This window comes from Rhinatrema bivittatum, chromosome 10 (assembly GCF_901001135.1).
Source record: "Rhinatrema bivittatum chromosome 10, aRhiBiv1.1, whole genome shotgun sequence".
NCBI classification, from domain to species: Eukaryota; Metazoa; Chordata; class Amphibia; order Gymnophiona; family Rhinatrematidae; genus Rhinatrema; species Rhinatrema bivittatum.
In genome coordinates, this window is record NC_042624.1 from 43755705 (window position 1) to 43780432 (window position 24728).

The window sequence follows — 24728 nt, forward strand, 5'->3', positions numbered from 1 at the left end:
GCTGTGTTTAGCCAGTCTGATTTCTCATCATGAATTAGTTTATGGATGGTACATAGGGTTTTGTATTTAATTCTGTGTTCAATCGGTAACCAATGTAGTTCCGCTAGGGTTTTGGTTATGTGGTCCCTCCTCCTTTTTCCGGTTAGTATTCTAGCTGCTGTGTTCTGAAGTATTTGAAGTGGTCTTAACGAAGTATTTGGTAGTCCTAGCAGTAGGGCATTATAGTAATCCATGCTGGAGAAAATTAGTGCCTGTAGAATTGTTCAGAAATCATTTTGAGTTAGTAGTGGTTTTAGTTTTCTGAGTACCATGAGTTTTGTGTATCCTTACTTTACTTTTAGTGATATGTGCTGTTTTAGATTGATTTCAGGGTCCATTATTATTCCAAGGTTACGTACTTTTCCAGCTAATTCAATTTTCTGGTTGTCTTTGAGGATTATTGAGGTTTGGCTGATTTCAGTATTTTTCCGTTCTAGGTGTAGGAATTCTGTTTTATCAATATTAATAACAAGTTCCATTTGTGTCAGTAGTTGTTTTATAATGCTTAGGTACATGTTAGCTAGATTTAATGTTTTCTCTATTACATAGAAACAACGGCAGAAGAAGACCAAACGGCCCATCCAGTCTGCCCAGCAAGCTTCACACAGTTTTTTTCTCATACTTATCTGTTTCTCTTAGCTCTTTGGTTCTATTTCCCTTCCACCCCCACCATTAATGTAGAGAGCAGTGATGGAGCTGCATCCAAGTGAAATATCAAGCTTGATTAGTTAGGGGTAGTAGGGGTAGTAACCGCCGCAATAAGCAAGCTACACCCATGCTTATTTGTTTTACCCAGACTATGTTATTCAGCCCTTATTGGTTGTTTTTCTTCTCCCCTGCCGTTGAAGCAGAGAGCTAATCTGGATATGCATTGAAAGTGAAGTATCAGGCTTATTTGGTTTGGGGTAGTACCGCCGTAACAAGCCAGCTACTCCCCGCTTTGTGAGTGCAAATCCTTTTTTCCACATTTCCTCTTGCCGTTGAAGCTTAGAGCGATGTTGGAGTCACAGTAACCATGTGTATGTTTATTGAATAAGGGTATTATCCCCAGGCAGTTGCCGTCATTCTGGCGAGCCACCCACTCTTCATTGACGGCCTCTTGACTTTATGGATCCACAGTGTTTATCCCACGTCCCTTTGAAGTCCTTCACAGTTCTGGTCTTCACCACTTCCTCCGGAAGGGCATTCCAGGCATCTCCCACCCTCTCTGTGAAGAAATACTTCCTGACATTGGTTCTGAGTCTTCCTCCCTGGAGCTTCAAATTGTGACCCCTGGTTCTGCTGATTTTTTTCCTACGGAAAAGGTTTGTCGTTGTCTTTGGATCATTAAAACCTTTCAAGTATCTGAAAGTCTGTATCATATCACCTCTGCTCCTCCTTTCCTCCAGGGTGTACATATTTAGATTCTTCAATCTCTCCTCATAAGTCATCTGCTGAAGACCTTCCACCTTTTTGGTCACCCTTCTCTGGACCGCCTCCATCTTGTCTCTGTCTCTTTGGAGATATGGTCTCCAGAACTGAACACAATACTCCAGGTGAGGTCTCACCAAAGACCTGTACAAGGGGATAATCACTTCTCTTTTCTTACTCTATATTCCTCTCTCTATGCAGCCCAGCATTCTTCTGGCTTTAGCTATCGCCTTGCAACATTGTTTCGCCGACTTCAGATCATTAGACACCATCACCCCAAGGTCTCTCTCCTGCTCTGTGCATATCAGCCTTTCTCCCCCCATCGAATACAGTTCATTTGGATTTCCACTCCCCATATGCATGACTCTGCACTTCTTGGCATTGAATCTCAGCTGCCATATCTTCGACCACTCTTCCAGCTTCCTTAAATCCCATCTCATTCTCTCCACTCCTTCCAGCATGTCCACTCTGTTGCAGATCTTAGTGTAATCCGCAAAAAGACATACCTTACCTTCTATCCCTTCCGCAATGTCGCTCACAAAGATATTGAAAAGGACCATTGTGTCATCTATCGGTAGAATTAGTTGGATATCGTCAGCATAAATGTAATGTATAATTCCTAGTCCTATATCAATCACACACTATCTTGGCTCTCACACACTTTGGGGTAGATTTTCAGAGCCCTGCTCGCCTAAATCCGCCCAAAACCGGGCGGATTTAGGCGAGCAGGGCCCTGCGCGCCGGGAAGCCTATTTTACATAGGCCTCCCGGCGCGCGCAGAGCCCCGGGACTCGCGTAAGTCCCGGGGTTCTCGGAGGGGGGCGTGTCGGGGGCGTGTCGGGGGGCGGGCCCGGTCGTCGCGGCGTTCCGGGGGCGTGTCGGCAGCGTTTTGGGGGCGGGTACGGGGCGTGGCCGCGCCCTCCGTACCCGCCCCCAGGACGCGGCCCGGCGCGCAGCAGGCCCGCTGGCGCGCGGGGATTTACGTCTCCCTCCGGGAGGCGTAAATCCTCCGACAAAGGTAAGGGGGGGGTGTAGACAGGGCCGGGCGGGTGGGTTAGGTAGGGGAAGGGAGGGGAAAGTGAGGGGAGGGCAAAGGAAAGTTCCCTCCAAGGCCGCTCCGATTTCGGAGCGGCCTTGGAGGGAACGGGGGGAGGCAGCGCGGCTCGGCGCGCGCAGGCTATACAAAATCGATAGCCTTGCGCGCGCCGATCCAGGATTTTAGTGGATACGCGCGGCTCCGCGCGTATCTACTAAAATCCAGCGTACTTTTGCTTGAGTCTGATGCGCAAGCAAAAGTAGGCTGTTCGCGCGCCTCTTAAAATCTACCCCTTTATGTATTCCGGGTACCCAAATTGTAAACAATATCCCAAAGTGCTGGTACACCTGGTACTTTCTTCAAATATTTAGGAATAGCTATTATCTCACAACAGTTTTGTAGGACCACTGCTCATAGGGTCAAGGTATTTTTACCAGACTCTTTTATGGTTCTGGTCCAATTTGCTTTATATATTTTTTCAAAATTTTTTCATAATTTTTTATATAACTTTTACTTTCTGTCACACTGGTGAAAATTCCAAAAAAGTCACATTTGAAAGTCTATAAGCTGTCACTTTTCTCCATCCATTCTTGTAGACGCGATCCCAGCTTGGAATTGCGATTCCAAGCTGGGATCGTGTCTACAAGAATGGATGGATGCAGCTATTGAATTCAGCATACTGGTTTTGATTGTCACGGAATAATATGAAAGTTTTTGTCCCCTGAAGCAGGACCTCAAGAGTGGGGGTCCGAAACGCGATCGTGTTGGGCTATGCAGATAAGTACTATTGCTGAATTAATTTTCATCGGGATTGAGAAAAGTGACAGCTTATAGACTTTCAAATGTGACTTTTTTGGAATTTTCACCAGTGTGACAGAAAGTAAGTTATATAAAAAATTATGAAAAAATTTTGAAAAAATATATAAAGCAAATTGGACCAGAAACCATAAAAGAGTCTGGTAAAAATACCTTGACCCTATGAGCAGTGGTCCTACAAAACTATTGTGAGATAATAGCTATTCCTAAATATTTGAAGAAAGTACCAGGTGTACCAGCACTTTGGGATATTAATTCCTAGTCCTGCCAGTAAGTGGCATAATGGCAGCATGTATATGTTAAAAAGGGTCGCAGACAGGGCTGATCCCTGCGGAACCCCTGTTTTGAGGTTGATTTTTTCTGATAATGTGTTTTTGATCTGAACTTGGAAAAACCTGTTTTTTAGATATGAGCTGAACCAGTTTAATGTTTTGCCTTGTAGTCCGATTTCTTTTAGTCTATTTAGTAGTATTTTGTGGGTAACTGTGTCGAAGGCTGCCGATAGGTCAAGCATTATTAGAATATAGTGTTTACCGCTATCAAAGCCTCTTAGAATGTTATCTGTTAGAGAGAGGAGCAATGTCTCCGTGCTGTAGTGTTTTCGAAATCCGTGTTGCGATGGATACAGTATGTTATTGTCATCCAGGTGTTCAGCTAGCTGCTTCTGTACTGTTTTCTCAATTAGTTTAGCTAATAAGGGAAGATTTGATACTGGCCTGTTGTTCAGGATAAGGGTATCACTGTCTTTTTTTCTTAATGATTGGTTTTATCATTGCTCCTTTCAGTATATCCAGCATTGTTCCTTCTTCAAGGGATAGGTTTATGATTTTAGTCAGTGTATGGGTGACTGTGTTAGCTGATTTCTTAAGTTCAATTGTTGGTATTGCGTCAATTTTGTGTGGGGCGGGGTTTACATTTTTTAGCATTTGTTCCACTTCCATTTCAGATATCTCAGTGAATGATGTCCATTGGTTGACATCTCTTTTTTGCATTTTGATTTCTTGGTTGGCAGTGTTTGGAAGTTTGTCTCTTAATTTAGTAATTTTGTCACTGAAAAATTTGGCGATTTCATTACATTTTGCTTCTGGTAGGTTTTGTGGTGATTCTTGCTTGTCACTGGTTAGGTTTGAAACTATTGAGAATAGTGTTCTTGGATTGTTCGCAAACTTTTCTATTTTATTGCTGAAATATTCTTTCTTAGCATTGAGTATTAAATGTTTGTAAAGAGCTAGCTGTTTTCTGTATTTGGTTAGGTTATCGGTAGTTTTGTGTTTTCTCCATCTTTTTTCCATTGATCGGAATGAATGGGATTTTTCTGAAATTTTGGAAAAATTCGGTTTTTGGGTTAGCGTGCACTAACCCAAAATTTCAGGTTCCCCGAAAAAAAAAAAAAAAAAAAAAAGCCCGAACCGCGGGGAAAAACTAAATTTCCTGTGGCGGGCCGAAATCAAAGCCCAAACCAAATGGTCCAGGCTAACAGCTGTGAAAATAAAATGTTTATGAAAAAGTATTTTCAGCAGTAATGTTCAAAATAGCTTTCTGCATGCAGGTGAAATTAATAAAGTGCAAACCTTTCTTAAAATAGAAATGAAGAAGGGATGACCATGGGTACCATAAAAGCCAGTGATAAGTACCATCATTTTCACAGCAAGAATGAAAGTTACACAAGACAGACCCTCACCAAAACAAAATAGAAATGCAATAAAGTATAAATAGAAATGCACCAAAAAAAAATTGAACTGGAAACCACAAGTCTAACTTATGCAGTGCAATAATGGAACAACAGAAACTTCATCATTCCTTGCAAAACATCATTCATAACATTAAAATCAAATAATAAAAGGAATAAATGTTAAAACAGTTGACAAATAACCAATAATTAAAAAAAAAACTTGTTATAAATTTCCCAAAACACCAATAACACATTTCAAAACAGAAGAAACATCAAACCATAATTAAAATAAAAATGATTTTTAAAACTTCTCCATACCTAGGATCTTTTGATTTCTAGTCACCCTGAGATTGTCATGGATTGGATGAGGGAGGATCGCATGACGTTTAATTTCTCTCTCACATACACACACAATAACATTAATTCTCACACACTCCTTCTGTCATATACATGCCTGTGCTCTCACACACGCCCTCTCTCTCATATACACAGGCTCTCTCTCTCACAAACACGTGTGTGTCTGTGAGAAGTCTGCATGTGACACACAGGCTTTAACAGGCACGCATGCTCACAAAGGTGGACATGCAAGCAGGTTCCCAATCTCTCTCTTTTTCTCTCTCGCAGGAACACACTCAAGCAGTCTCTCTCTCTCTCTCTCTCTCTCTCCCTCTCATACACTAGCAGGCTCCCAATCTCTCTCACGGGCACACATACTAGCAGGCTCCCTGTCTCTCTCTCTCACCCTTGTGCTGTCCTGCAGAGGGGTCGGGAGGCAGTAGGTAAGGGTTTTCTGCAATAATTGAATGGTAATACACAGGCCGATTCAATTATTGCAGAAATAAAGTGTGGGAGAGCTGGCGCTCCGTGTTGAGAGCCCACTCTCCCGATGCGAGCCCAGGCACCTCTCCTAGGCTCGCGATTCTCTATTTAAATGAGGCCGGGTGCTAATAAGGAGGTGTTAGGGACAGTAGCGCGTCCCTAGCACCTCCTTATTTGCAGAAACAGAGGCTGTCAGTGGGTCCGACAACCAATGCTTAATTTTACCTGCGTTCGTTTTCAAACCCACTGACCGGTGGGCAGATTTTTTTTTTTTTTTAAGTTTTTGGGTTTTTTTATTTTTGGGACCTCCGACTTAATATCGCTATGGTATTAAGTTGGAGGGTGTACAGAAAAGCAGTTTTTTCTGCTTTTCTGTACACTTTCCCGGTGCTGTTTATGATTAATTTCTGAGAGTAAAATGTGAGGCTTGGCCACACATTTTACTTTCAGTATCCCAGGTGATTAACTAACTAGGCTCATCAACATGCATTTGCATGTGATGAGCGCTATTAGTTTTCGCGAGTTTGGCCGTGCGTTTTCAAGGCGCTATTACTCCTTACAGTATAAGGGGTAATAGATTCGCGTCAAAAACGCGCAGCCAAACGGGTGCTGAACGGTGTGCCCAGCCGAGAGCACCGTACTGAATCGGCCTGAAAGGCAGTAAGAATGGAGTTTAAGGGAGCTGGAGGCCAAGGCATTGATAGGTTGGATGACATATTCACTACTGTTGCATGTGTGACAGAGTAGGAAATTTGTCTATTTGAAAGGAGCAGTGCCACAGTTGGTAAAATGGGAATCTGAAAATTACCAAAATGTCTTTGTACAAGGTGGTACAGGAGCAAAGAAATATAAATCAAAGCCATGGGGTTGGTCCACCTTGCTTAGCCACGCTCGAACCTCTCATTTTGATTTACCTTTAATGCTGCGCCAGCGTTATAAAGAAATGCCTGCCATTGTGTTGTATGCTGTGGCCTAACGCTTTACAATTTTTTTATCAGAAAGGTTGAGGAGAAAAAAACAGACAAAAAAAACCCTCAACCAAATCACCACAAGAAAGGGGAAGGCAAAACCAACTAGATGACAGCAGATAACTGAGAAAACAAGTCTTACTGTTCAGGAACTTTTAAATTCCCATTTTACCATCTCTGTCAGTATGTCAGCTAGGAGCTGAGGTAAACCTGGGCAGTGGTTTTCTTGATTAATGGACAGTTCTGGGCTTTTGACTGGTATCCGGTTTAAGATGTTCTTTCTCCCCCTTATTTCTCCCATCTTCGATTTCTCTGTCCTCCAAGTGACATGCCCAGGTGATTTTGACAGCCCTTGGGTGTGAGGGCCAGAGTGGTGCCTCCGCGCCACTCTTGTGTGTGTTTGCTGACCTTTTAAAAGATCAGAAAAGATTTTGTATTTTAAAAATGTACAAACAACTAAACCTGCTTTGGTTTCTCTAGATTAGAGGATATGAAAATGCATACGAGATCAACATCCCAGCCATTCAGGTATGCATGTTTGCATTCAGTACTAGTACTCCAGAAGTGTTATACAAATGTGGTTTGTGTCTTGTGCTGTATAAGCTTTGCAAATGATAAATCTGAAGGTTGACAGATTGACAAGCATATTCAGTACAAGAAGCGTGGATGGATTTACATATTAAAATTTTAATGCCAAAAAACCCCCCATGCCCATTCAGATAAAGACCTTGAAAAATGTCCCTGCTTTTGTCTTAGATAATTCTCTCTCCCTTCCACCCAAAAATGTGCCCACTCCAAAGCAAAAACTGTTTTTGCTGCTGACAACTGCTCATTTGAGGAGCCGTCACCCAGCTCATGTGATCCTGATGTCTCAAGATGCAATAAACTGGTGCAGTAATGCACGGAGGTCTAATTAAAGGCCTGCTCTGACTAGGTGGGTACAGCAGTGAGGTACTTTAGTGCTATCACCACAAGTTCAGAGGGAGGAAGTGGCATTTATGTGGCTGCAAACTATCTTGAGTCATATAAGTGGCAGAATATCTGATGATTCTCAGTCCATGGCGTGTTTTTGATCTTGCATAATCTACGTGGCTGAAGGGATATTTGGCTTGGTCCTGTGAAGATTTGTTCTTATGAATGATGGTTTGGAGAGGTGGAGAAAAGCAGAGGTTATTGTACATAATAGCTGACAAGATTCAAGCCATTTTATGATTTTTGTATCAACAAGAATCCAGTAAAAATTAGATGGCACCATTATCTTGAAACTGAAATTTGCTTAATTTCCATTCCCAAATGGAATACATTAGGGGAAAGGTTGTGATCAGTTTTTAGGTGTTTTTGGATGAAGTATAGTAAGAACGCTTACGGCATTCGTGTAGACCTGGGCAGATTATGTCCATTTGTCTGTAATTTTGTATTGCAGGCAAATGATGGAAGGTAGGATGTCGTGCTTTGGTGTGATTTGAGGGTGTGTTGTGGTAGTTGCAGCTGCTGAGAGTTTCCTGCTGTTCGAGCAGACCCTGCCAGGTCTACATGAATGCCAATCCCACATCTGTATACTTTTTTTTTTTTTTGGCGAGACAATCTATTTCTTTATTTTACGAACTTGCAAGTACAGGTGTCATACAGAAGTAGGCACACCCACAAAGCTAAAACATCTTACTATTGTACATTCACTTATCATTTTACTCCTCCCCATCTCAGGATGCTCATCCTATCTGATACCTTCATTTCAGTGTTATCTCTGCTTCAGGCATCTCTCATGCCTTTCAGACTTCCAAATATGGGGATATCAAGCTTCTGTGGTCTGCTCCAATTTCTTCTCCTTACATTTTGTTGAAACAACATATTCTAATGCCAAGTTTCAACTTTCCATTTTTTTTTTTCAATTAAAAGTTTTTTATTGAACCAAAGAATAGAACATGTAAACCAGGCTGTACGGCCAGGATAACAGATATACATGACAAATATCATGGCTAACAAAATAGAACAGTATGCACAAGTAAGGTTTACATCACATAATTGAAATCACCAAGTCTTTCATGTTTTATATAAGTAATAACCCCCCACCCCCAATGCTTCACATGAGCGCTATAACAGAAAGTAAGTATTGGGTACCCCACAAAAGAAGATGGGTAAGCCATAAAATGACACCCAGGGTATGAATGAAGAGCCAGGCTGCCCGGGAAGTTGGGTCGCATATAAAACAAGATAGCGATTAAGCCGAGTTGTCCACAGACATAAAAGAGAGCCATTTTTGGTAGGGTTTCCAAATCGATTCAAAGCGAGATACTCTCTTATGCTTATATGCTGTAATTCTGGATAATAAAAAGATCCTCCGCACTTTGTGTTGAATAGCTACTGTTGTGGAAACTCTGGGGGGATTTCCACAAGCGTGCTATCTCGCAGCGACTAGCGGTTAATATATACTGGGCTAACCGGTTAGAATCCTTCGATAGCCCAGGTAGTGTCATACCTAATAGCGCTTGCACAGGTGTAAAGAATGTCAACCCAGGGAACAAATTTCTCAGCCACTGAAAGATCTCTCCCCAGACAACCTGAACTTGGGGACAAGCCCACCACATATGGTAGAATGTACCCTTCTCCATACAGGATCGCCAACAAGTGTCCGGGTATAGAGGTGTGTATTTATGCAACTGAGTAGGACACAGATACCAGCGGTACAACACCTTATAAGAGTTCTCAATAAGAGAAGCCGCTATATATCCTCTACCCATGTTTTGAAAAATCGACTTCCAAACCTGTGGGGTCCAGCATACCTGGAGATCTTGTTCCCAAGACTGTTGAAAGGTATAGGTAGACGCGTCCTGTGGCAATAAAAGTTGGTATAGCCTGGATAATACTTTAGTACAACCATTAGCCTTCTCACATATCTTCTCAAAATCAGACTTGCCCTGGGAAAGATGTAAAGCAAGCATATTTGCCCTGGCAAAATGAGCTAATTGTAAATATGAATACAAAGCCGAATCAGGCAATGCATAAGATCGCTGAAGATCTGCAAAAGGGCGCATGGTTGTTGGACCCCAAACATGTCCCCAATACCTGATGCCCCGTCTCCTCCACACTGAAAAAGCCGAGCTCTCAAAACCCGGGCGGAAAGCTTTGTTAGTGTATAAGTTGGTACTAGCATGGTATGCCCTGTTGCCCACCATAGAAGTACCATATTGGTGCCATAAATGAAGCAGCATAAGTGTGGAGGGAGGGAGCACCGAACCCGGGTCTACTGTCCAAGTGTGTTTAGGTTGCCAGAGAAGACTGCAAAGTGGCACAGATCCCATAAGTTCCTGCTTCGGTCGCACATCTGTATACTTTTAATGGGTATATCTTTTGTACTTGTTTGCATTTGGGGTGATGTTATAAATTAATAGCTGCTTGCAAAAGGTTAAATATTCCTAACTTTCTAGAGTTCATATTTGTCTTATGTGCAATTTGTAGCCTGCTTACCTAAGAGTTATTCACTTTTACAAATTTATTTTTTTTTTTGAAGAATAAATACTTCAAGCACTGCACAAGGGTCCATGTCTCCTTTGAAGTCCTCCAAAATTTCGCTTTCTGCTTCAGCCAGCGCAAAGAGGATAAGCCGGAGCCCGACGTCCACGAGCAGCCCGAAGTTAAAAGGGTATGCTTCCTTGCCATGTGCTCTGCTAATCTTTAAGCGCCACCCCCGTAGCAGGAGAAGAACTGCATGACTGCAGATATCCATCGAGGAAACACAGTTAGGAGCTCAGGCCCTGTTGTGTATGGCAGTGACTTGTGTACAGGTTTGCAGCTGAAATCATCCTCTGTACTTTTACCTCTGCATATTTTTGTAGTTAAGATGAGCAACTATGGGGTAGAAAATTGGCTTCTGGGTATCTTGCACCAGCAGATAGTTACTACTTGTCATGGCTGCTTTGACTGCTGTGTAGTCTTGCTGGAAAAGGCTCCTAGATGTTGACCTGATACTGAGATGGCCTTAGTTTTTATTTATTGGAGAGCCAAGATTATTTATAATTCATCTTTTGCTAAATCTGTAAAGTTTTGTCCAAGAAGCCATTTTTCTTTAGTATATGGCATGCAACATTAAGAGCCTTCTCTACACACAGTGCTGCCTCTACCCCAGGATGTATTGTCCCACAGTAGTCTGTTTTATCACATTTGTTAGCATTACCTCTTGTTGAAGCTTTAGTCTGAATTTATTTTTTCATTGTTTTGTGATTGAACCTAATGAATCTGTGCTTGGCCGTACCTCACGTTGTTGTCTGTTTTTTCCTTACTGTGTTACTACTATCTGGGGGTCTGCATGAGATGCTCACGTGTATATACATTGTGTGTATTATTCCCTCCCCTTTCCCCCCCAACCATGTGTTTCCCATTCAGCTTTTCTATAAACTCCAGGCTAGCAAGTTCTCTGGGGAACCTGAACGCTGCTTCAGATGACACAGAGAGTAAAGTGGCATCGTCGCCCTGTAGGATGAATTATTCCCAGAATCCTTTCTCCGGCCCTTTGAATGGCAGCTCGCCACTGGCTGCCAGGAGCTACCGAGAGCTGAACAACAATCGGTACAACAGGAGCAGCGGCAGTGCAAACAACCTCACCAGCCACGGTCCCTCCCTGAGCAGCGTGGCCGACGACTACGGTGGTTACCAGCGGCCTGTTCCCACCGGGCTCACCGCACCTGCATCCCGCTACCTGAGCCGGTCCATTCCTGTAAGTTTCCAGGGCCGAGCCTACTCAAGGCACAGGACAGAAACCTATCTTCCTCCCTCCTCCTCCTCCTCTTTCTGCAAAACCAATCACAGAGGAGCTTCGACCCTTCAGAGATATCTTTTTGATCACTTCCTGCCTTTCTAAAATAGTCTTAACACATAGACTAGAGGATCTTTTTCTCTCTCGTGCTGTTAATGCTGTAAATGCTATTCAAACTTCAGTTTCTGTGAGTCTGTCAGTCATTTCCATGCGTCTAACATTTTTAAAGATCTAATTTTCTGAACCTCCCTGTTCTCAAATATCTCTTCATATACAATTGCTGCTTGCAGTCTTTTGCTTTCATTTATTTCATTTGTTCCTTTGCGACAGCAATAACCATATGGGCTTTGTGTTCTAATCTAGCCTTGCAGAGATTCGTCCTTGAATTGCTTTAGAGATTTCAGCTGATGCACTGAGATGACACATATTGTGAAAAGCACTTGTCGTGAAGTGAATACTCCCACAAGATACAGTTAAGGTTTTTGGGAGGGTTTTTTTTGCACATCACAGCTCCAAAAAATGTAGAGTACATCTTACCAAGATGGTTTTCTCTATGGGAAAAAGCAACTGCCCAAGGCTCTTGTAGATGGCAGTCAGTGAGGATAACTGTTCATTTGTCAAATCGGGCTTAACACCACCACAGCTGTTGGGCTTTCACCATATTCTGAAAACTTAATTTGCATGTACCTGAGTTGACCCACCCAAGTCCTGACAAGCATCTTGGATTGCAAAGCTTAGCCCTGCCTATATTAGTATTAATACATTTCATTTTATAAAGCTTTCCTGGGAATTTATGGGAGTTCATTTTTGGTTTTAAACAAAGTAGATGCAATGACTATCTTTTTTTTTTTTTAACGGAGTACGATGCCGCATAGGCTGCTGATTGTATTAAAAAATGCACAAAAATTGCAATATTTAGTCCCCATTCTCACAGAATATTCAGAGAGCAGATATAGAGCCTGCAAAGCACAGGCATCTGCGAGTTATTGGTTTCTTCTGGATTTGTTCCTGGTATGGATTATGACACAATTTGTGTACCAAAAAAGAAAAAAAAACTTAATTAAAATTTAACAGGTTCATATTGAAATTGGTTTGTCCAGCTGAGTTCAGAAATAGTTGGACAAACTGGGAGATTTGAATTTTCTGCCACATCAACCGCTACTAATTTATCTGGGTAAATTAGAGGCGTTCTCGGGAGGGCTAATTTATCTAGTTAACCATGCTGGATAACGCCAATAATCCGTGTTATCCTGCTAAATTAATGAGGTACCGTATTTTTCGCTCCATAAGACGCACCTGACCATAAGACGCACCTAGGATTCAGAGGGGTAAAATTAAAAAAAAAAAAATTTGTGCTAAACCTGCTCTGCGTCTGGGCGTCTTATGGAGCAAATTAGGGGAGTGCATAGTTTTTTTTTTCCTCCCCATTTTGTTTTCGGGTCTGGGGAGGGCCATTTCGGTCTACTCCCCAGATCAGAAAACTTTTCTTTCTCTGGGAACCCCTCCCCCCCCCCCGCAAAAAAACCCCATCCCAACCCTTTAAATTAACAACCCCCACCCTCCTGACTCCCCCAAGACCTGCCGACTTAATTTACCGCAACCCCCCACCCTCCTGACCCCCCCAAGACCTGCCAAACGTCCCTGGTGGTCCAGCGGGGGTCCAGGAGCGGTCTGGGAACGATCTCCAGGGCGTGGGCCGTCGGCTGCCAGTAATCAAAATGGCGCCGACGGCCCTTTGCCCTCACTATGTCACTGGGACCGACCAATAGCAGCGGTCGGTCCCAGTGACATAGTGAGGGCAAAGGGCCGTCGGAGCCATTTTGATTACTGGCAGCCGACGGCCCACGCCCTGGAGATCGTTCCCAGACTGCTCCTGGACCCCCGCTGGACCACCAGGGACGTTTGGCAGGTCTTGGGGGGGTCAGGAGGGTGGGGGGTTGCGGTAAATTAAGTCGGCAGGTCTTGGGGGAGTCAGGGGGGGGGGTTGTTAGATTTTTGTTTGTTTTTTTTTATATTCGCTCCATAAGACGCACATACATTTTCCCCCCACTTTTGGGGGAAAAAAAGTGCGTCTTATGGAGCGAAAAATACGGTAAGTCTGGCTGTGCCAGAAAGCAGTCCTAAAGTTATCTGGATAAATTTGTCTGGAAAATTTGGCTGCGTGCTGCTGAATATACATGTAAGTTTACCCAGATAACTTACCTACTCCCTGTCTTGCTGAACATGGACCACTAAATCTTTAAAAGAGAGAAAAATTAACTTGAAACTTGCAGAGGGACTAATTTAAAACTGAAGGTTGGGGTTGGTGGTGGAGCAGTATTTCAGCGCGATGCAGCTGAGCTGGAAGCAGGCTTGATTGTGCCGTGTTGACATCCCCAGCCACAAAGAAAAGGTGTTGCACAAAATGCTGGGCACTGTCTTACTGTGCTCCTTCTAATCTGTACTGGAATATACAAATAGGTGTACGGGATATATTTTTAACAAATCTAACTTATCTTGTGGCAGAGGCTTCAGAATAGGGTGGGCTACAGGAGCCATGACCCATCCTACAGACTCGCTGCTGGAGTCCCAGGTTTGGGCAGGCAGCAGCTGTGCAGAGGAGAGGAGGTCAGTGGTGTGTTGGCCACATCCTCCATGTCTGGGCCTGACTGCTGCTTGGCACGGGATTCTGTACAGCCAAGCAGTTAAGAGCAGCAGAGGAAGAGGATATGGCCTGCGGGGATGGTGGGTGGGGGTGAAAGGAAGAGAATGAGATGGAGTGGGGGAAATGAGCAAGGGGAGAGTAGCAGCAGGGTAAGGTGAAGATGGCACATGGGGGCAGGGGAGGGATACCGGGAGGTAACAGGGAAGGGGTGGAGCTTGTTTGGCTTGGACCGCCCCCTCCTCCCAAACAGAAAGGCATTCCACCGCTCCTGTCTTGTGGTACCCATTTTTACTGGCCTGGAGTTCCTGGTGTGTGCACTGAATTTTTCCCCCTTCTGGATTTGCTTTTCTGTTGAGCTCTGTCAGGAAGCATCTTGTGGGTTGTGACCTCCATGAGTGGTCACAGCATTGAGATTTTCCACTTTGAGAGTCTGAGCATGCCAGAATGTATAGGAAAATAGAAAACTGGTGGAAGTAATTTTTGCCTCATCAGTCAGGCACCAGTACTGGCTCAAAACCAGATAGGTTGAAATGATTTTGTATTGAAATGTTGCTTTGCTACAGTAATGAGACTGATATTCAAAGGGTTCGTCTGGGTAATTTTCAAGTTACCCTCACAAAACCTGAGATTTGAATATTTTCCCCCAGGGGCCATGATTAAATTTTAGCCAGTGAATGCTGATATTCAGCGCTATCTGGATAAAGCTGGCCGGGGTAAGTCTAATTGCAATAATACCTGTTCTAAAGTCACCCGGATAACAGTATCAAGCTGTATTCAGTGGATCACTTCTGTATGTTCTGTTGAATATCCCAGTGTCTTTAACTGAATAACTTTACTCCTCCGCTGAATCTTGATGTCTGTATAACCTGTGCCAGTAGAAATAGTTTTATTTCCCCTTACATCTGTTTACCTCCTTGTTTCCCCAAATGAGAGAATTGAAGAGTGAAGGAAAGGAAAGAGGAAGTGTCTGGCAATACCACAGGCAGGGGGTGTTGTCTTTGTGCTCCACTGCTATGAGTATCAGTCAGAGTGCTTCCAACAACGATGGGGCCTGTTTACTAAAGCGTGATATTTGTGCCATGGAGAAAACTACCACAGATTTACTGAGCTGTGGTACTAAATACCATGGTTTAGGGAACACCACAGTGTTTTTCCGTGCATTGCCACAGCTGAGAACTTTGTGCAACCCTGGCTGCGGCAATGTGCTATGGCGGCTTCATGTTTTAAAGGGGCCAAACAGCCTTGCAAAAGCTCCTGATACTGGGGCCCAAAAAAATCCCCGGGGGCCTAATGGAAGTCCTCCTCCCAACTTCCTTCCCACAGCCGAAAATAAATGAATGCAAATGTGTAAGAAGGCTCCTTAGGCCCCAGCCCCAGTTAAGACTCCACACTTTTGAAAAAGAACCTACCCCCCCCCCCCCGCAGTCTTCCCAAAGCTTAAGTGAAATCCTAGTGGTCTAGGGGCAGAAGTGTAAGAGGGGCAAAGGAGCACTGGTGCCTTTATGAAATATGGTGCTGATGAGGCAGGAGGGAGTGGAGGTCTCTCCTGCCCTCACTGGGCTACCAGGATTTCGAGTAAGCTTTGGGGGGTGGGGCATTTTTTCAAGGCAGTGGGCTGCCTTCACTGGGGGCGGAGCCTAAGGGGCTTCTTACAAAGGTTTGTTTTTAATGGGTCGAGGTGCAGGAGGGGAGTGGAGGGTCCTACTTTAACTCTGGGGATTTTTTAGACACTGGTAAAGGGGAAGGGGGGTTGTGGGGCCATGTGGCCCCCTTTAAATATCCAGTCCTGGGATTATCAGAATGCTAACCGCACCTCTTGAATAACATGACCTATGGGGTTTGAGGCAAGCTGTGTTTGATTTCCATTGTGATGAGCTGCTTAGGGGAAGATAAGGCCGTTGCAGAAAGATTAAATGAATTCTTTGCTTCTGTGTTTACTAAAGAAGATGTTGGGGAGATACCAGTTTTGGAGATGGTTTTCAAGGGTGATGACTCAGACGAACTGAACGAAATCACTGTGAACCTGGAAGATGTAGGTAGGCCAGATTAACAAACTAAAGAGTAGCAAATCACCTGCATCCTAGGGTTCTGAAGGAACTAAAAAATGAAATTTCAGATCTATTAGTTAAAATTTGTAACCTATCATTAAAATCATCCTGAAGACTGGAGGGTGGCCAATGTAGCTCCAAGGGCGATCCAGGAAACTATAGAACAGTGAACCTGACTTCAGTGCCGGGAAAAATAGTGGAAACTATTTTAAAGATCAAAATCACAGAGCATATAGAAAGACATTTAATGGCACACAGTCAACCTGGATTTACCCAAGGGAAGTCTTGCCTAACAAATCTGCTTCATTTTTTTGAAGGTTTAATAAACGTGGATAAAGGTGAATCGGTAGATATAGTGTATTTGGATTTTCAGAAGGCGTTTGACAAAGTCCCTCATGAGAGGCTTCTAAGAAAACTAAAAAGTCATGGGATAGGAGGTGATGTCCTTTCATGGATTACAAACTGGTTAAAAGACAGGAAAAAGAATAAGATTAAATGGTCAATTTTCTCAGTGGAGTGCCTCAGGAATCTGTACTTGGACCTGTGCTTTTCAATATATTTATAAATGATCTGGAAAGGAATACGAGTGAGGTTATCAAATTTGCAGATGATACAAAATTATTCAGAGTAGTTAAATCACAAGCGGATTGTGATACATTGCAGGAGGACCTTGCGAGACTGGAAGATTGGACATCCAAATGGAAGATGAAATTTAATGTGGACAAATGCAAGGTGTTGCATATAGGGAAAAATAACCCTTGCTGTAGTTACACAATGTTATGTTCCATATTAGGAGCTACCACCCAGGAAAAAGATCTAGGCATCATAGTGGATAATACTTTAAAATTGTTGGCTCAGTGTGCTGCAGCAGTCAAAAAAGCAAACAGAATGTTAGGAATTATTAGGAAGGGAATGGTTAACAAAACGGAAAATGTCATAATGCCTCTATATTGCTCCATGGTGAGACCGCACCTTGAATACTGTGTACAATTCTGGTCACCGCATCTCAAAAAAGATATAGTTGCGATAGAGAAGGTACAGAGAAGGGCGACCAAAATGATAAAGGGGATGGAACAGCTCCCCTATGAGGAAAGGCTGAAGAGGTTAGGGCTGTTCAGCTTGGAGAAGAGACGGCTGAGGGGGGACATGATAGAGGTCTTTAAAATCATGAGAGGTCTTTAATGAGTAGATGTGAATCGGTTAAATACACTTTCGGATAATAGAAGGATTAGGGGGCACTCAATGAAGTTAGCAAGTAGCACATTGAAGACTAATTGGAGAACATTCTTTTTCACTCAACGCACAATTAACCTCTGGAATTTGTTGCCAGAGGTTGTGGTTAGTGCAGCTGGGTTTAAAAAAGGTTTGGATAAGTTCTTGGAGGAGAAGTCCATTAACTGCTATTAATCAAGTTGACTTAGGGAATGGACCTCTGCTATTAATTGCATCAGTGGCATGGGATTTTCTTAGTGTTTGGGTAATTGCCAGGCTCTTGTGGCCTGGTTTGGCCTCTGTTGGAAACAGGATGCTGGGCTTGATGGACCCTTGGTCTGACCCAGCATGGCAATTTCTTATGTTCATTACTATACCTGCACTGCATTGGGTTTACTGGCCGGAAAATTAAATATCTCAAGCCTCCTAGATCCCTGTGGCCTTTGTTATAAAGTACCTGGCTACCACCATCCTGCTAGCACTGACCCGGTTGACTTTTGGAGATTTTTAGCCTGCTGGTGTGAACCCAGCTCCCCCTTGGCCTGTAGTATCAGTAGGTTGTGCTCCCTTTAGCCTCCCTTTGTTTTGTTCTTAGCATCTCTTTTATTGCCTCTGCCCTAAAAGGGAATGAAGGATGGGGTTGTTTATGGTATTACAGCCTCCCCTCCCTTTTACTCCTACTGTCCTAGAATATGACAGTAGATAAGGACCATCAGACCCATCCAGTCCACCTTACCCCAATCCAAGTGCAGCACCTCTGGGCCCCAGCTGCCTCCTCATTACCTGCTCCCATGCTTGCTTAAATTCCATTACTGTTTTTGTCTCTACCACCTACCCTGGGAGTCCATTACATACATCCACCACCCTTTCCATGAAGAAATATTTTTTATATGTCTCCTGAGCCTACCCATCTGGAGCTTTATATTGTGATCTCTTGCAGTGCATGTATCCCTCTGATAACAAAATAGCAAGCGATTAGATTTAACAAACTTTAGATCAGGTTTTGGGAGGTACAAAATACTCTCTACATCAGGTCAGTAATCATTATCTATGTAGGTCTCTGCTTGTTGAGGCTAATATAGTTTGAGGTTCTAATAAGAAGACGTGTCTGTTTCTGTATCATGACTCATGCTGAGCATGTTTTGCTTTCATGCCATAAGATGGTAAACAGCAGGATTTATTTTATCTTCAGTTTACTGAGATCTGTGGTTTTCATTGGCTTTGTTCTCCATATAGTGGGAAGTAAGATTTTGTTGTTGTTGTGTCTTTGAGTTTAATTTTGTGTCTCTAAGATATTTAGAGCATGCTGAGCAAAGCATTGAGGAGAATTACCCCAGGTTGAGAGTGCAGTCCCAAAGGTAAATTCAGCTTCTGTTACGAAGGAGCTCTTACGAGACACATTCAGAAGTGCACTCAAGCAAAGTTAGCAAAATCTTAAATGCTTTGGAAGCTGCACTTACCGGCTCCCTTTCTAAGGCACAATTACTGTCGCATTATGCACCGTCTCTCAGCCCCCAGAAGCATAATACGATTGCTTCTTTGTCCACAGTCGAGCATAGGAACACACACAAGTGATATTTTGTGCATTATTAATCAATGAATTAGTGCTAGGATATAAACAAACAAGGGTATATATTGTAAGTTTTAAGCAGAGCGTGGCACTGATGAATGAGGAGCAGTAGCCAGTAGTGAGGGATTTGTTTCAGGCTCAATTTTTTCAAATTCAGCACTTAAAAATATTTATGGCCAAAAGAGATTCAATGAGTTAGGTCAATAAAAATTGCACCTTATGTTTAAAAACAAACAAAAACAAAACCATGGCTGCAGTTCTGCATGTTTCAAGAAATTGTGCAAGCCCATGATAGTTGAAATTTTAGATTGATGCTTCTCCCCTTCCCCCAGGCTTCTTGCATAATACGACATCAGCTGTATAACCATGATCTTGTCCTCTCTATTCCTCCTCAGCTACCTGGCGTGTCTCTCCTGACCCATCAGTACCTGGCGCAGGGGAGGGACAGCACATGGCGCTTACTCTCACCATAACAGACTAAGGGCCAAAAGCTGCAAACACTTCAGTCATGGCACTGCCTCATTTAAACGTGCTCAAGGCTCCTTCTGCAGCTTTACTTACTCCATCTGTAGACTGCTATTAATTGCATTAGTGGCATGGGATCTTCTTAGTGTTTGGGTAATTACCCGGTTCTTGTGGCCTGGTTTGGCCTCTGTTGGAAACAGGATGCTGGGCTTGATGGACCCTTGGTCTGACCCAGCATGGCAATTTCTTATGTTTTTATGTTTACACAAGAAGATTTAATGTGCATTGTAAGTCATTATTGGCATTTACATATGCAATTTCTCAAATTTTGTAAAATGCATGATCAATGGTTCACCAGTTTGCCTGGACTATCTGCAGCTTGGAAACTGCCTCCTGGCTCTTCAGCCTGTAGTCCCGTCCCCGACCCCTCACCCAGTCATTTTTTCACTTGGCGCGCACCACTTTGGCAAGTTATGCATGTAATTGTTGGCCCCTCCCTGGAATGCCCCTTTTTAATGCACGCTCTGTTGCTCGCACACACGCATATACACACGTTTTGCTGCTTTTAAAATACGAGTTGTTTGCAATTGCCCCATATACTTGCATATATGGGCCTTTTTACGTCAGCAACTCTTAAAATTCACCTTTTTTTTTTTTTTGTCAAGCTGTAGCAAATACCTTGTTTTTATGCTGTCTGTCTTGTGAATGTCCCCTTTTAGGACAGTTGTTCTTTCCTCATTTCTGGTTGAGCGAGGTTTCTTCTGTTCACAGGCAGCCCTTCTAAAAGTAATATTTAAAACCCTTATGTGAGTTTGAAAGCACATTTTCCGAGAGAGAGAATAGTAAGAGATTCGTATGGTGTGGCATACAGCAGATTCCTGGTTCTCATTATACATTCCCTCACCTAGGGAGCGTATAGGCATGCTGAATAAATTAAAGAGCCACTTAACTTGTATTCAGGAGGGGAAGGTGATCATGTATCCCAACAGTTAGATTGATGCTTTAAGTGCAGCTTTTCTAGATTGCAGTATCGCTGTCAAGACTTGACAGCAAGTGACATCTCTTGCATCTGAAGCAACATCTGAGGCCTTCTTATGCCAGAAATCCCAAACCCACAGCCTACATGTCAAGATTAGCTTTAGGCAGTATGTGTCGTTTAAATATGAAAACCTCATGATGAGTTTTATCGAATTAAATTTCATTGATTTTTTTTTTTTTCCGACAGTTGGAAACCTGGTAGCAAGTTTACCCAAACTTCATGCATATGCCACTTGAAGAAGACACAAACTGACTTGATGTCCCTGCATTTAGTTAGAAAAAGCTCCATCATCTGTTTCATCATGCATTCTCTCTTGAATAGCTAAAAATTGTTATAAACATCTTCTGGCTAAGAGGTTCATTATGACAGGCAATTAAAGGTGACAGTTTATGAAATGAGATTAACAAGAGAGCCCTCATTACAAACTGAAAGCTAGTATGTACAATTAAAAACACTGTTATAGAGCATTTTCAATAGTGAGAGATCTCCCTAGAGAGTTGATGGCAATCATTCAGGATGTAGTTGGAACATTTTTTTTTAACCCTATAGAAACCAGTCCTTATGATGGTGCTGTCATACTTTGGCAAAAAGAAAATCTTTGCCCTTATCTCCACATTCTAATCAGAAGCACCATAAATCATTAGTATATGGCAAGTTTTTTAACAATTTTTTTTCTTGCAATAAAATTCATCGCCAAAAAGTAATAATCTAAAATCTTCTCTTTAGACTGCCTGAAGTGCTTGGTCAACTCTTGTATCTTTTTCACATCCCATCCCAATGTGAAATGTGGGCCATGTTTCGACAGAAAACCACCTGCATCAGGGAAACATCACACCAGTTATCAGGCCACAGACATGCTGACTTTGCTGAAACACCAAGGCAAACAAGAGCATTAACTGCCCCACCCGTGTATACTACAAGGTAGCTGATCCAATGTCTGGCAGGAAATGGCTTGCATTGGTAGAAATTGAGGTTGACAGTTCAGTGAGCCAATAAAAATACACATAACTGTCGCTCACATTCATATAAACTAATGTGAGCAAGTAGCTTATATTAAAGAGAATCGTTCTATTACAGAGTTCAACCGTGATAGATATACTGAATTAAGATTAAAAATCCAGCTTTGTTCCCTTAGATTCAATTCAAATTCTGTGCTTCTCTAGAAATAGGAACATGGTCCATTGTAAAGCCTCAGAAGTGTGTTGAAGCACTGTACAGAGTTGGACCATAGGTGCGTGCATTTTCATTGTCCGTAAGCAACTGAGATGTTCCACTCCCTAATAGGCATTTTGTCCTGCCCATATAGATCAAAGCACATAGACAACACCTCCCTGTCCCTGGCTGCTGATGCCAGCTCCTGAAAGAAATATCAAAGCTTTACATTCTGCTGCGGTTACTGTTTTCATCAGAGGATGACTTTAAATTCAAGGCATTTGTTCAACTGAGCAGTGCTAATACTATTGAAAATTATGATTTGAATAGAACCTCCATGATCTAAATTAATCTTGGTTCTCAATAGAAGACAATACAGTAAGTGTCTGCTATTTTTCTGTACATCTGACTGCTTTAGAACAATACATTAATTGTAACCAATGCTTCAAGTACTGCTGTTACTGTACATGACTAAACATCAAATACAAAATTACTGTTTTAGTAGCCCCAGCTTCCTTTTGTCACATTGTTTAAAGCCCCAAAAATGCTAATGTACAAATTTTAAAAGGTCCTATTTCATGTGGAAATGTAATGTAGTCAAAAAAAAAAAAGCACATTTGAACCTGGGTACTATGGACAAGTAACTGATTGTTCATGTAAAGATCCTAGTTTCACCAGTCAGGAGAGGGATAGGAAGCATCTAGGGGGAGCAAGTGTAGGCTGGAAGACTGGAGGAAATCGTGGATAATGAATATCTTTCCTCTGGGCCACTCCGTATATCTTTTTCACAAATCGGTGACATGCTGTGCAGCAGAATTTACAGATTTCTGACAGGCCATGATGTCAGCCCTTCTGCCATTACTGTTGGACTTCTGTGAGACCTTGGCCCAGTCATTTTATCTCCCTGAGCTTCATAGCGCTGAACTAGTTTGTTAATATTTTAATACACTTCCTTCTCCTGTCTCTTCATTGGAAACATCCATGTTAGTCAGCTGATGTGTTGTCAGGCCATCAAGCCTCACTTACTCCATGAAAAAGAGATCCTGTATGAATGAAAAGTACTATATAAATCTCAATTTATCGTCTAGACAGGCAAGGGGCTCTGCTCAAACAAATGGTAATGGAACCCACAAGGGAGGGTGTGATACTTGATCTAGTGCTCATTAATGGGAATAATGTGTTTAATGTCCAGAAAGGTGCCCACCTGAGCACCAGTGATCATCAGATGGTATGGTTTGATATTGCAAATAAGATAGAGAGAAGTCACATGAAGACCCAAGTTTTGGATTTCAAAGATACGGACTTTGACAAAATGGTGATGAACCTAGAGGAAGAAATAGAAGACTGGGAGAAAATGGGTGAAGTGGAGCTATTCAGGGGCAAATTGGTCTATCGGGGGATCGGGCTTCCCCTGGTGGGCCGGTCACTCCCATCACATGTTTTTATTTTTCAGCTTCCTGGCCAAAGAAATGAAGAGGGGCTGCTGTGGCCTGAAGAGAGCCCTGCTGGGCCACGGCAGAGCCTATCTTACCACAGTTGGGCCTGTGGGGCCGTGCGGCCCTCCCCCCCCCTCCCTCCTTGCAGGAGCAGTGTGGTATCAGTGGCCTTCCACCTCCCAGCAATGAGGAGCAGCACTGCCATCCAACATCAGCCAAAGGCCAAAGCCCAGAAGAAAGGGGGAGACCTGAAAGCTGTTTGTGTGTATGCTTGTGTTTGTGAGAGAGAGACTGTGTGTGTGTGTGTGTGTGTGTGTGTGGACAAGTACCTGGGTGCGATATATGTGAGAGCCTGCAAGTATGTATGAGACAGCCTACATGTATGTGTGCGAGAGCCTGCGTGTGTACAAGAGTGAGTCTGCATGTGTGTCAAACCTGCATGTATATGAGCACGATAGTGCCTGTATATGTGTAAGAGAGCAAGAGAAGCCTGCATGTGTCTGAGAGCCTGTGTGTATGTGAGAATGAAAGAGACTGCATGAGTGTGCGAGAGCGCCTATGTATATGACAGTAAATATGTGAGTGAGAGAGAGCCTGTGTGTGAGAGGAGAGAGGATAAAAGATCGAGGCCACCTCCCTCAATCCACAACAATCTGTGGGTGACTGGAAATCAAAAGATCCCAGGATTAGAGAGCTGGAGATTTTTAATCCTATTTTAAATTTTTGTGTATTATTTCATGTGTCTGCTGTTTGAAATATTTGGTGTTTGGGAAATTATTAGAAAATATTGAAATTTTAATTACTGGATATTTGTTGGCTGTTGCATGCTTGACAGATTTATTCTTTATTAGTATGGTTTTAATATTATAAGTGATGTTTTATATCTCTTAACTTTATTGCTTAATATTTTATGAGGAATGATTGTTTTTCCATTGTTGTGCTGGTTTCCAGAGCATGTGTATGAGCGAGTGTGAATGAGAGAGAATGAGCGAGCCAATGAACTTATATGTGAGCAAGAGGGCTATTTAAACCAGTGAGCATGTGTGTGAGCAAGAGTGAGTCAGTGAACATGTGTGTGAGTCAGAGTTTGTGAGCCAGTCGTCAGCATGTGTGTGAGAGAATATAAGGGAGATTGTGCGAGAATGAACATAACTGTATATGTTAGTGCGTATATATAAGAGAGAGGAGAAAGTTTGTGCATACCTCCTGTTCCTGACTAATTCTTGACAATCTCAGGGTGACTGGAGTCTAAAGTTCCCAGGTAAAAAGAGCAGGGGATTTTTTTTTTAGCCTTAGTTTTAATTATTGGATGTTATTTGATCAGTCTGCTGCTTTGAAATATTTTATTGATGTTTGAAAATTTAAAAAAACAATGTTGTTATGTTTTTAATCATTGGGGACCTAAAACTGAAAGATGGCTGTTATCTGGCTAAGTTACAAGGAATATTCAAAGGCATGGCTAATACTGCTGAATATTCATGGTCAAGCTGCTACTTAGCTGGAAAAGTTATACCCAGCTAAATTAAACTTGCTCTGTATTGAGTGAGGTGTCCGTCTGTGTTCTTCATGCGTAACTGAGGTAAGATACTTTGCTAGCAGGTAGTTTCTGTGTAGCGATCTGTAACAACTTGGCTTGTTCTGTTTTCATAATA

General features: G+C 42.7%; 1 protein-coding gene across 5 annotated transcripts in view; it reads left to right on the forward strand.

Annotated features, from left to right (window-relative positions):
- Positions 1-24728, forward strand: part of CDC14A (cell division cycle 14A) — a 284062-nt gene that overhangs the window by 218438 nt on the left and 40896 nt on the right. For 2 of the 5 annotated variants that reach the window (XM_029617796.1, XM_029617799.1), the window contains exons 13-15: positions 7241-7288; positions 10269-10400; positions 11141-11471. In XM_029617796.1, the coding sequence (XP_029473656.1) occupies positions 7241-7288; positions 10269-10400; positions 11141-11471 (511 nt within the window). The remainder of the gene's footprint in view (positions 1-7240; positions 7289-10268; positions 10401-11140; positions 11472-24728) is intronic. The other 3 variants (XM_029617797.1, XM_029617798.1, XM_029617800.1) reach the window with 3 other exon arrangements.